The 13,371-nt window shown below is 45.4% G+C and overlaps 1 protein-coding gene across 1 annotated transcript in view; it reads right to left on the bottom strand.

Moving 5' to 3' along the window:
* Positions 1 to 241: 241 nt before the first annotated feature.
* The window catches only part of EPHA4 (EPH receptor A4), a gene marked incomplete at its 3' end in the record, with an annotated part of 58,350 nt that continues 45,220 nt past the window's right edge, over positions 242 to 13,371 (bottom strand). Inside the window, exon 4 of the mRNA XM_019471326.1 lies at positions 242 to 580. Within this exon, the coding sequence (XP_019326871.1) occupies positions 242 to 580 (339 nt within the window). The remainder of the gene's footprint in view (positions 581 to 13,371) is intronic.

The raw sequence follows: 13,371 nt of genomic DNA, 5'->3' as shown, positions 1-13,371 counted from the left end.
TCCTCGCAGCGTGCTGCAGCAGAGCTCTGCTCCCAGCTACAGAAGTCAAACCCTCCTCTGTTTTTCTAGCTCTAAAGAATTTAAACCACCCATATAAATAACCAGAAAATAAGGGTTTGACCCAGTTATGCATCTCGGGGCTCCTTGCATTCGTTTGCTAATGCTAAATGTAATGGAAATCACAGCTTTCCTAAAAAACAGGCAGAAGAGAGAGGAAGAGAATTTGTGTTTAGGTTCCTACCCGCTTGGTTAGTTGTCACAGTGACTGACACAGCTTGGTCCTGGCTGGGATTTTGCTTGGACACTCCATTCACCGCCCAGACTTCAAAGGTGTAGTTAGTGTGTGCAAGGAGGTCAGTAATGGAGACTTTGGTGGTTTTCAAGCCGTTCTGCTGGGGGCTGAAGTGCACACCACTGCCACAGGACCGGCAGCGGCTGAGGTCACCGGCACCGCACCTCTTGCATACCACGTTGTAGGAGATGTCTTCCCGACCACCTTTGTTCTGGGGGGGGCTCCACTCCAAGTTCACCGATGTCTCATTGACATTGGAAATCAGGTTCTGGGGAGCAGACGGAGGGCCTAGAAAGAAAAAGTCCACATGTTTTTAGTAACTGGAAAAACCTTACGTGCTATCTTCAGACTTAGGGGTCCTGGGTGATACTGAGCGTGTCTAACTCCCAGTTAAGTCAAGGACAGCGGAGACCACGCAGAACTTTACTTCTCTGTGTTCTTAATGAAGGTGAAAAATTACCTGGTAAGTCAAACTCTGATCTCTTCGTCTGATGAATTAACAGTATTTTCCAGCTCTAATTGAGCCTGAAAGCCCAGTATTGCAATTAAACAAGAGTGAGGTTTTTTTACTTTCACTATTTATACTTGTTATGAAAAACTTAAAATTTACATATTTTACATTAATTTTTCCATGATCTCCCGAGCAAAGTATCAAATGCACAAACTCCTGCTTCACTTCAGATTTTCAAGGTCCCCCCTTACCTACAGGCTAGACTCTCATTGAAACTGTTGATTTCCCGGTATTTTTTTCTTAAGAACAGGAGTGCAATATTTTCCAGACAAGCTGATGTCAGATCGCATTCAGGGAACACCGAAGCCCATCAAGCAGGGAGCTGGACGTGACATTTTGGGATGCAGGAAGGAGATTTGAGTAGAAAGCTGGACACAGAACTAAGGCTCTGAAGGACGGAGAATAAAGGTTACAGGAGGGGAGTGCTGGAGAATGTGAAAGGATTGGGGAGGAAAATACGGTGAGCAGCTGAAAGAAGAGCTGATACAAGAAAACTGGTCAGGAACAAGAGACCATACAGAAAGCTTGGAAATAAGGCTGAATCGGAGACACAAGGTCAGCGCTTGCACCACAGGGACAGGAGACTTTAAGACTCGTAAACAGGCTGCCAAACAGTTCCCAGCTGGTTCCAGCACGGGGACGATGGGATCTGGGGACAGAGCCGAAGGCAGGCTGGGGAGGACCTCCCGGGGCAGGAGAGGGGCAGAGCTGGGCGCAGGGAAGGGGCGGCAGGAGCAGAGCAGAGCCCGCAGGAGGCAGCTCCTCCCAGCACCTCCAGCAACCCGCTGGGACTGTAATGGTCGGTTCTGCCCGACCGGGCAAGCTGCCTCCAGCAGTGCCCTGCCTCGCTCAGTAACCAACGCACAGGCAGAAATCTTATTTATATGCTTAAATCCCCGCAGGCCCAAAACCAAGAAACACACTGAAATTGCAGAAGAGCTAATCCTGTGACTCTTAATCTAATTTCAATACAGTTGAGGTGAGACACGCTTTTTGTACCCTTAAATTTAACAAGGATGATTCAGAGCAACCCCATGAAACAGGTGGGTATTTTATACATCACAAAAAGCTTCACTGATCAACAAAAGGCAGCCTGTTCTGGGGTAGAGCACGAGGACGCTCTGACTACGCACGCAATACTTTGGGACAGGACATAATACTGTATCGAATAGAAATGAAACAGAGAGTGAGAACGAAGCTTGTGAAATTTAATGATCCAAACCAGAATACAGTAAAAATAGCAGTCCTTAGTAATTACTCACAGTTAGAGCTTTAAATACAAATATTATTACCAGAAAAATACTGGAAATAATTTTGTAGAAAGTCACAAGTTCAGTTTTTAGTCAAGACACAGGAGAGCTTGCGAAAGCTTCTTAACTTTTATCAAAATACATTTGACGGTTGGAATTCAAAAAAAGTTCAACCAGATCTCCTGGCAGAAAAGGAAGGGAAAGAGAAAGTTCTGGCAAGTTTCATTCCAGGTTTTCCACTCCTGTTATTTGTCAAATGTTATGAAACTGGAAAAAAATCCAGCCAGCACCAATAGTTTCATTAAGCGTATAACTAAATCAATCATAATCTTTCACATGCCAAAGGTACAAAAGCAGCCGTCAGAGTAAGATGGGAACCGAATACATTAAGGTGAAATTCTGCTGAAATTACAAAGTGACTCAAGTGTAGCAGCGAAGAGGTTAAGCTGTTAAGAGGTGACTATGGTGAAGATTAATTCCGGCTGCCTCGATTCATCAGGTGCCTCTAAGAGGAAGCCTGAGACCTGAGCACACTGCGGAGGACATGGTTTTGAGGGCTGCATCACGTCCTTGGGTCTGTGCTTGAAGCCCCCAGGATGTAACACACGTTCAACAGGAGACAGGACTTTTATTTTGGGAGAGGCAGGTAGGTTAAGAAAAGAGTCTTTAAATTACATCGAGGTCAAATGTATCTACTTCTCTTCAGCACCTAAATGAAAGGCCTCTGCTGCAAGAGTAGCTGAGCAAGGATTGTTCCTCTGCGCTCACTTCAGAAAAACAAAATTAATATATTCATTTCGAAAAGAGGGAAATCTTTCCTTCCTGCCAAACCTTTGAAACAGTCTCTCGAGTTAATCGGGGCTGACAGATAGAATTACTGCAAGGAGGAGAGAGCCCGGGCCAGCCTCTGCGACCGGGAGCCCTCCTGCCTGCTGCACCGCCGGGCTGCCATTCATGATTTTTATTTATACACTGGCAGCATTTAGGACTCCTAAGGACAAAACCCTTTTACTCAAAGATCAGTTACCAAACACAGTAAGAGGTGTTTCCTGCTCCAAAAATGCTTAGAAACTAGCAGAGAAAGAAAAGGGAAAGAAACTGTTTTTAATCTCTGTTCGTCACGCAGAAACTGAGGTAGAGAGAGATGTGGTGAGACGACAAGGGCACGCAAGACGTGCCTTGCACATCTGGGCATCGGTCGCAACTCTCCCAAGTCTCAGCCCAGTGCCTCTGCCCCGTAACCAGCTCTCCTTCCCCCAAAAGCTGGGTGTGCCAGCTCCCCTGGGCAGGAGAAAGCGGTCTCTGCTTAGCCTGCAAATACACGAGCCTCCTTTTCAAAAATACACTCCGAGTGCAATGAGGTGGAAGACACTCCTGAAATCATGAACTCGAGCGGCAGCGCAGGAACCGCTGAGCAAGAACTGATCTAAACCCCATCTACCCCAAAACTCCCCAAACTGCCTCACTCCAGGGCTCTCTCTTCGGGGCAGACAGACGCACGAGGCGACGACATTTGTCCCCCCGCACTGTCGAGGAGGCAGGAGAACAAACAAAAGCCTCTGGAGGAAACCAGCAGCCTCAGTAGACTGCAAGCCTAAGTCCACGCTGTGCAGCGAAGGTCCGACCTCGCCAGAGCGGCTGCCGGGGCCGGTGGGAGCTGAGGACGGCTGTCCTCCCAGAGGCCGTTCAGTACCTGGCAGCAGCAAGCCCTGAACAGAAACTGCTCCTGTGGGAAACGGCAAGAGCTTTACAGGGAGAAAAAACAAAAGGCGTTTTCTTACAGAGCGTTCACTTGCTGCAATCACACAAGCGAGAGCATCGACTCGGAGCATGGCCAGAAGAGCTGAGATAAGGTGGTGCCAGTGCAAACACCTCCCCTCCCTGAGCAACGCCCAGCTCTGCCAGGGATGCCCTCATTTCAGGGGGACATTCGTGAAGCAAAGTACTGCACGCAAGGAAGGTTCATGCTGCCACAGTTACGGTCTGAAAGAGGTGCCTTTTAGCTCAGATAGAGCAGCCAGTTTGGGGTTAAACTCAGACTTACTCTGATGTCCATTAAGATATTTTCCAAGGCTCTAGGTCCAGTTTCACGTGGGAAAATGTGCCAGAATGAATCAAGCTCCTCAGAAGCAAAAAGTCAGTAATTAGTATGTGGGACAGGGCATTGCAGTGTCTAAACAGAGACGCAATGAAGCGGAAAACCAGGGAAGCAGATGCTTGCAGGTCACAGAGATGACTGCACCACCTCCAGCATGAAAAGGAAGATGCGGGGGAGTCTCCAAATGGTGGGCTGACATTACAGTGAGGGGAAAAGCAATTTCTTTTCTTTCTGGAGCATAGTCATCAATGGAGCTGTTGGCACTGGGAGTAGGGGGAGTTTCAGATTGATGGGCCTGGTTTCAGATGTTGCAACACAGGGCGTATCTGCTCCTTCAATGGTGATCAGGATTTGTTTTGTTTCTGACAACAGGGCCACTGCCGACAGATGAGATGAAAACCCTTTCAGGGCCGTGGCAGGCTGGAAATGCCAGCGCTGTTTCAAGATGAACCCAGCTAGCAGGATCCCGCAGGAACAACGTCCTGCCGGCCAGACCACTGCCCTCACACCAACCCTCTGTCCTCCTGCAGAAAAATCTACCTACGGGGCAGATGAGAGGGGAGACAAGGAGCTGCGCCACTGAAACTGGTGCCAACGTCTGTGATTTCCTCCTGAACCCCATGATTTACAGCATTTTTCTTAAAAATCCTGCTGATGGAAGCATGCTATTGCAATGAGCCATTCGGCACTCTGGAAGCCTGGAGCTAATAGTGCCACACAGCCCAGGAGAGCTTAAAAATGTGACAGTCCCTACAGAGGGGAAAAAAAAAATCTAGACATTTTTATTCTGTAAAACAACTAATTTTAAAGTTCATTTTTTGATGTTAGGTAGCCAAGTGCTCTCGCTTTCCTTGTCCAAGACAATAGAACCTGAGAGATGGATCTGCAGAGCCACTCGCACGTCTCCCGTTGTGGGACTGCAAAGAGGACCCGGTTTGATCATGGGGCTGGAAAGCCGGACCCCTCACCCAGCCCACTTACCAGCACCGTGAGCGGACACGGGGGACTCCTCTGTGGGAACACAGGGAACGGAAGTTTTTAATTTTATTCCTTCCTGGGGCTCCATAAATCTTGCTTCACAATAAAACCATCAAAATCAACTGAGCCATGAAGCAAATGGAAAGGCTCTGGGTGGAGCAGTTCATTGTGTGTATCAGGGCTGAGGGAAACACTGAAGAGTCTGTTTAGCAACAAATAATCTTTGTCAAGCTAATCCTGCTATCTTCCTGAAGCCTCCTCTTAGATTTACTTAAATGTATTGGGCAATGCAGATTGTTTGGCTTTCTCTTGCTGCAATAAGCTATAGCCATTATACCTATCTGTCTCTGTCACCCACAGATAGACAGATCTGTCTGTCTTAAGGACAATGTTGTATCCTATGTCAAATGAATATTCAGGAAAACTAGAACTTTTAAGGGGTTAATAGCATGAGCATTACTTGTACTAAAAGGACTGATGTGTTTTAGCACTCTTGCCACAATCTCAGGCTGCATTTTAACTTTTCATCCATCAATATTTCTCTCCCTCCCTTCCTACAAAATACTCAAGTCCCTCTCCAGTCAGAAGCCTCCCGCACGCCGCTGCAAGTCTGATAAGAGGCTTGATGAAAACCATGACAAGGGCACGTATCAACACCTGACGGGCTCCCTCCTACCTTCCAGAGCACAGGACATCTCCGTGTGCTACGTTACCTGTGTGCCAGCTCTCTGTGGATTATAGGTCTCTGTGGGCATAGTTAAGGAGCCTCTGTGATTCATACCAGGAATCAAGTCCGGTCTGAGCACCGGAGCGACTCACATACAGCTTCTGCAGTGAAGACCCTGTAATGAACTCGCTATCCGGGACTGAACTAGCACCTGTGGGGTGCAGACGGCAAGGGGCCACGGCTGTGAAGCGAAGCAGGCTGCAAGACTAACACTGGGCATAATGACATTTCATCAGTAAACTGTTTATTTGCAAGGAAAATAATATTTTACATTTAAATCAGCTGCCCTACACACTGAGGGACCATCAGAGGGTGTTGGCTCAAAGTCTGCCTGTTGTTCAGATACCATCCTGCTGAGGAAGTTATCCCAAAGCCCCTTTCTTCCTGCCGCCGAAGGATAACAGTACAACTGTAGGAGGTTCAACCTAGTGGAACTGGCAAAATCATTCCGCCAAGGAAAAAGAAAGTCTATCCTGACCGCAATGAACAATTTCAAAGGCAAATAGCACAAAGACGATTAGCTGCAACTGAGTGAATATTCCTGCTGCCCTCAGGGATCAGTCGCGCCCAGCCCTTCATGCATGCCAAAGGGAAAGTACAGACACCAGGACCCTCGGCGTGCCCAAGGACGGGGTCTAACCAGGCTGCACCAGGACTGCAGGTTCAGCACCGCTGCCGAGCCACGGGCCCAAAGGAGAGCGCCTCTGCCTTGACAAACTCCATATACCTCGAACCCATGTCAAAGGGCGTGCTGTAGCTGGTCTCCCGGAGCTGGAGGGACTCCAGCGAGACAGGCAGACAGGCATGATTTGTCGGGCGTGCAGACAGACCGCAAGCAAGTCAGCCCACCCTTTCTCCCTACAGCTGTAAACCCGACCGATCTATGCAACCGAAAAATACCTCTGGAAACTAACCTTGGGATCTGAGGGTAGAACTGTAAGTGCACTGTGCTGGGGAACTGTATTTAAATGGTTATGACAAAGGTTTTAATATCCCTGGTTTTACATCTTCCCTTTTTATTACTGATCTGCCCAGCAAGGTGCTTCTCTGAAAGTCTCTGTGGGTGTATGCAGTAAATTCAATTACAGTTTTCTACAACTGGACCAGACAGACTTGTTTGACATAAAGAATACTGTCTTCACTAAACCAGTTAATTTAGTTCAGCAACAGTGTATGGTTAGGAGGCGTGGATTAAAGGACAGTGAAAGGAGAAGAGAAAGAAATGATTCCCAGCAAAACAGCTCCCAAGTGACTTTGTCGTCCCATAAAATGACAAGAAATAAGGAGGACCTTGCAGCTTGGTTCTTGGCTGTCCCAGGTTGATAGGACGCCAGAATCCCGCTTTTAGACAACTAGCAGCTCCAAATTTTGGGCAAACAGCTTTTGTTCACCAAAGCTACAGGCAAGTAAAAAAAAATTATTTTTCCTTTTCTCAGCGGTCCTGTGGACAAAGCACTGAAAATAAAGTTCTGGGCTTTGGTTTGGCCAATTTTATCAGAACCGAGTAGCCATTATATACTATTTTCTTAGGCTGAAAAACAAAAACATCACAAAACAAACCGAAGAGCCCCTCAGCACAGGGTTCTGACACTTAACGCCTTTAAACTGAGTTTAGCACTTATGAGAAACCCACTCTGATGGCACCCAAAATAAAGCGCTCTCTAGCCACAAACAGCCGCCTGCCCACACTCCTCTGTCTTAGCGTGTCCCCTGGCAGAGGGCTCCTTACCAGGAGCTCCTTTTTTTGTGCCAGCTTAGTCCTCAGCCATTAACAGTGGTAATGGATTATTCTGGCAGCAACATTACCCATTAAGGACTAAACTGATATTATCAGTATTTGGACTGTAACCACATCTGTTTACTGCTAACCTATGGTACGGTTAATATTTATTACCTTGAAAGATCTATCTGTGGGAGGAGATCTATTAAAAACGCAAGCTGAAACCCACACTCTCCAGGGAAGTGCTAATGGAGATATTTCAAATATATACCCTCAAGAAGGCAAGCCTTCGTTATGAGCATCCTGTCAGTCACCAGATCAGTGCATTTAAAATGTACCCTCCTTTAAAAGAAAGACGCTTTCAAAGGATATGTATGTGGCTAAGTAACAAGCAGGATGAGGCTTTTGAGCCCTGGAAGGAGAAAATGATTAAAAAAATAATTTACTCTGTGCGTGCACGTGTGTAAAAGCACATTTCTCTATCAGGTAACGGATGTCTCTGCAGCCAGGGCAATGGATAATTATTTTCAAGTGGGTTGTCACCCAGCATTCAGTCTGCGTTCGCCTGACGGTGTGAAATCGGAAGGAAGCTTCATTGGCAATTCCCACCAGACATCAGAAAACCTCAAGCATGTAGAAAAGACTTTAATCTTCTTTAACCATTCCCACACTCTCCCTGAGGAAAATATCACCTCTCTTTTTTGAGGCAGAAAAAGTAGACCTTAGCTTGATAAGGATTAAAAATTATTCTAACAAACAGTAAAAATAATACGATAACCTGCTGCAGTTTGAAGCTTTCTAACTTCACCCTCAAACTGAGAAAACCCTATAAACACACTGTTAAATGCAGCAGAGTGCCAACTACGGGTGTTTGTTAATCAAAGTCAATCAGGCAGACCAGCAGGCTTCAATGGGCTTTGGACCGGGACTGACAAAGGGATCCTCTTTATGAGCCTGCTCAGAGACACTGACCCTCTTCATCTCTGGTGATTTCAAAGGGAACGCAGGGTATTCAGAAATCTTGAGCTAATTTGCTACATAATAAACAAGATTCATACAACAGGGAAGGTTGCTATGACTCACCGTCGTTTAAAAGGAGCCTAGTATGAACTGGCCTGTTTTGAATCGGCAACTTGGCCTTGGCTATACTACAGAGGAGCAGTTAAGTCTTTGATAAGTTACAGAAGCAGCAGGCACCTGGGAGTAAGCATCCAACTGTCTAATAGCAAGAAAACCTAACTAGAAATGCGCTATCGGAAGCGGTGAAAAGTTTAGCACGTCTGCTATACAAGACCTGAAAGCCAGCTTTTGTGTACAACACAGCGAGAATAAAGAGAACAAATAAAGAGGTGTAAAAAAGAAAAGATCCATACAATGAACAACTCCAAAGATCTTTGGGGCATATCTACAGAGAGCAATGAAATGTCACTGGAAGTACATCAAGTACCTTTGAAGGGGCTAGCTCAAGCCCTAAGAGGCAGTACGACTCTGCTCAGGCTTTTAGTCGCATTGCAGCCTCGCCAATGGGACCATACTGCTACTCCCTCAACAAGGCCTGACGGTGCCGTTATTGTACGGATAGCCTTTAACAATTCTGATCAGTACTCTATAACTTGATCATGATCCTAAAATTCATCTCCCTGGAGGCAGGGCTGAGTGTGAAATAGAGCATTTACTGTTTTCAGAGTGAATGCAAAGAAAGTAATTATTAAATAATCAATGTCTTTAAGTTCCCTCACTAAAATGTCCGGCAAAGCGGTGCCAGGCACAGCCGTCAAGAAAAAGCACCTTGGCCTCCTCTTTCCATCTCATAAAGCTTCATTAAACATGTACAACTGTGGAGCTGTCAATAACGTTTCAGCATGTGAGCTGTGAAGCCCTTCAGATAAGCCTTTGTTGTTGATCTTTCACCATCTGAAAGACAAGTTATAACGCAGAGTAAACACCTGGGCCGTGTAAGTTTAGGCTCAGAAATAAAGTCCACACTTTCCTGTGATAGTTGTCTATGTTGCTGCCACTAATTGCTTCTTTCAGCAGTTGTGGACAGGTCTCCTGTTGCCGTGGGCTAATTTACACAAGCACTGACAGTTCGGACAACCCTCGCTTCTTGTCTGCCTGGCTATTCCTGACCATTTATCATTATAGATTATGTGTTTTTACAACTGGTGAGACCAAAGTCAACAGTCCACAAGATGCGGCAGCCACTTGAAATATCAATCATCTGCTCTATTTCCACCCCCCCTCTCCCTTCTGTGCCCGGTTAGCATTACAACTGGGTTTTAATAAGGCAACATGATTTGGTAAACAATTCTTAATTTATTTACTCGGGCAAGACTCCTTTGACTTCAGTGGGAGTTCTGCCAAGCTAGGGATCTTGGACCAGCGCCAACGAGAAAATGCCCATTTTACTGGCACGTACGATTTCCTATTGACTTGCCAAAAGAACCCTGGTTACCATCTTCACAACAGGCTTTGTTCCTTTCACCTGGAGAACAATCTAACCGATATTTCCTCTTCTCTCCAGGCTAAGGGCGTAAGGCAAAGAGGTCCAGTTACCACTGGCAGAGGTGTGGGAAAACCGATGCTTGCAGGTGCCACCCCTGTGGGCTCTGGGTTTCTCTTCCAAAAACCGCCATATAAGAACATTTTGCATTGCCACGTATGCTAAGACGTGTTATCGCATCTACTCTAATACGCTCTGCTGCAGACAATACCACCCGTGTTCACTCAATCTTTCGAGATAAAAAGAAGAATTCCACTGCGGATATCAGAAAGTTACCTGACAGTCTGACAGGAAAGTAATCCAACCAGAAAAATAAGTTGTTCTGTCATTGGCCCAACTGCTGAATTTCTTATTCTGTTAGCCCTCTAATTTACTTCAACGACTCCACAGAACTGGGTCCTGACTAACTAAATCAAAGCCCCCACTTAACTGAGTAAATGTCTCTGTTAATTTAAGGCTCTGGCCAGAAAATCAGAAGACAGCTAATAAACAGTTGCTGTATTTAAAGGAGTGATGATTTTAAGTCGACTGATTATAAACACACATTGCCAAATTACTCCCGTCTCTTCTCTTCAAGCCATAACCACTCCCCTTCTTATTCAACGTCTTCTCAACTCCTTCAGCCCGTCACCACAGACGAGGGGAGACAGCCTTCTCCTTTGAGATTCCCATCACTCACAAACCCTTTCTCTCGGTCTGGCAGCGACTGATGGTCTATTTTCCCAGCCTATGCGGAGAAGAAAAATCATTCTCTCCATACTGCCTACCCACTGTTCCCTCTGCTCTCGCAGCCGCCATACGCACCTTAATGTCATTGGCCCAACTGCTGAATTTCTTATTCTGTTAGCCCTCTAATTTACTTCAACGACTCCACAGAACTGGGTCCTGACTAACTAAATCAAAGCCCCCACTTAACTGAGTAAATGTCTCTGTTAATTTAAGGCTCTGGCCAGAAAATCAGAAGACAGCTAATAAACAGTTGCTGTATTTAAAGGAGTGATGATTTTAAGTCGACTGATTATAAACACACATTGCCAAATTACTCCCGTCTCTTCTCTTCAAGCCATAACCACTCCCCTTCTTATTCAACGTCTTCTCAACTCCTTCAGCCCGTCACCACAGACGAGGGGAGACAGCCTTCTCCTTTGAGATTCCCATCACTCACAAACCCTTTCTCTCGGTCTGGCAGCGACTGATGGTCTATTTTCCCAGCCTATGCGGAGAAGAAAAATCATTCTCTCCATACTGCCTACCCACTGTTCCCTCTGCTCTCGCAGCCGCCATACCGCACCTTAAAAGGCATTTTGACGTACTGTTTACATAATGAACAACTTTATGTGATGTTTTAAGAACAAAATAATTTATTTAAGGTACGGACATTAAAGACGTGGAAGAATTATTATGTCGTAAATTTAACTTCTGAAGATCAGAGGCTGTATTGGCACGTACCTCATGTTATGGAGAACGGGCTCCAACAGCAGAGGTTAGACTGAAGTAGTGCCAGAACAAGTATGCAAACGCTGGGAAGGAAGCATGGCAAAGCCAATGCAAAGCTACCTACAACATACCAGCCAGCAGGGCCGCACGTTGTACCCTACTTTATTATTCTTCTAAAAGCTAGAACAGTGATAATCGGCGTCTGTCTGGAAATTTAGAAGAGGCACAAGTTAAGTTGAAGGAAAAGGAGCACATTTGTTTATTTAGAAGTCTAAGCAATCATAATAAACATATCCTCAAATAATCAGCTCCTGTGTAATTACTCATTTGGAAGCACAGTTATTAGGTAGGTAAATTCCCTCTTTTTTGAAAATGCAGGTCAAATATTTATCTCTGAGATATATTAACTGCAACACAAGATTGCGCTAAGGGTGTATATTAGACTGTAACATTTACAAAATTGAAGTGTTTAGACCTTTCAGACCTTTTTTAAAGCCTTGACCTTGGAAACAAATAAGGACAGTGTTATTTTAATGTGCATTCAAATTTTAACAACACAGTCACACAGCTCTAGTGGAATCCACATTGAGTTTCCACTGTAGATTGCTCATCATTTCATTATGGTTCATTATGCTGATAACTGTCAGAAAGCATTAGACGCAGGAGCCTTGAGTAATAGCACTGAAATGGTAATTTAAAAACAATATACTTTCTGGAGGAAATACAGCAGTGCACTAAATTCAATTAGAAGAGGCGAATGTAAAGACAAGTAAGCGACGTTTGCTGTTTGAAGTCAGGCTCTTCGATTTCTTGATAACCTAAACTGGAGAAAGCCCTTTTAAAGCAGGCACTTTTCTCTTGCATCTCACTAAATTTGCTCTCATTATCTCTAAGCTTCTCTGGTATAAACTGTCTTAAATGCAACCGTTTTAGAAATATTTCAGGCCACACCAAAATATCAATCAATCAGTCGCTGTTTGGGTGGCACAACGGACTAAATTATTCAGGGTCATTTACGGAGACAGATTTCAAGCTGGACAGTCCATGCTGGTAATCTCTCTTTTGTAAAGGGCTCCCAATTAAAAATCATTAATAATCTGAATCGAACAGACAACATAAACAATACAAAACCGTTCCGTATTCACTCATAATGTGAGCATTGTTTGTTAAGAAACAGTTAGAGGACCCGACTCATTACCGGTGGGGACGCAGGACCAATGCCCATTAACTTGGGTGGGAACTGCACCTGCCTGCGCCAGGCTGCAATTCACAAAGTACCTCCTTACGGAGAAGGAAATTCAGGGATGAGGACCATGATCGAGACTGATTGTTTTCCAGCCTCATGGATTTGTGTGTTGCTAAGGCAATTTATGCTCCATTAGATTGCTAACCTTATGAAAGACCCATCCTCTCAGCAAGTACTGAAATATAATGAAGCTCTGAATAGTTGCCTTAACATTATTTTTGCGACGCTTCCAAAAGGGAAAGGCGTCCGTGTTTTCCACAGTTTGCGCTCAAGTGTACTACAGGTCAATCATACCATCTCCATGCCCAAGCACACAGTTGACAAGCCCACTGCGCTTCGGAGTTGAAAGTCTAAACTCCTGAGTCAGGTCAAAGCGGCAGATCCAGGGCGGCTCTGCTCCTCAGTGGTGACAGACACGTTGATGATTACCCCCATGAGGCAAGCTTGAGGGAAAAGATGCATCAGTAAACACATGTATGTCAGGGTGTCTACGCCTGGCCTTCCGAGACAGCCCACTCCACCGTCTCCTGTGCTCACGTCCCTCCATGTTCTGCTCTTACTTGTACGAGATTTAAGCCAGACATAACTACTCACTCTAGCAGAGCTAAA

Source organism: Aptenodytes forsteri, unplaced genomic scaffold, assembly GCF_000699145.1.
Source record: "Aptenodytes forsteri isolate BGI_AS27 unplaced genomic scaffold, ASM69914v1 Scaffold1, whole genome shotgun sequence".
In the NCBI taxonomy this organism is placed as follows: Eukaryota; Metazoa; Chordata; class Aves; order Sphenisciformes; family Spheniscidae; genus Aptenodytes; species Aptenodytes forsteri.
This window is presented reverse-complemented; position numbering and strand designations above follow the sequence as displayed.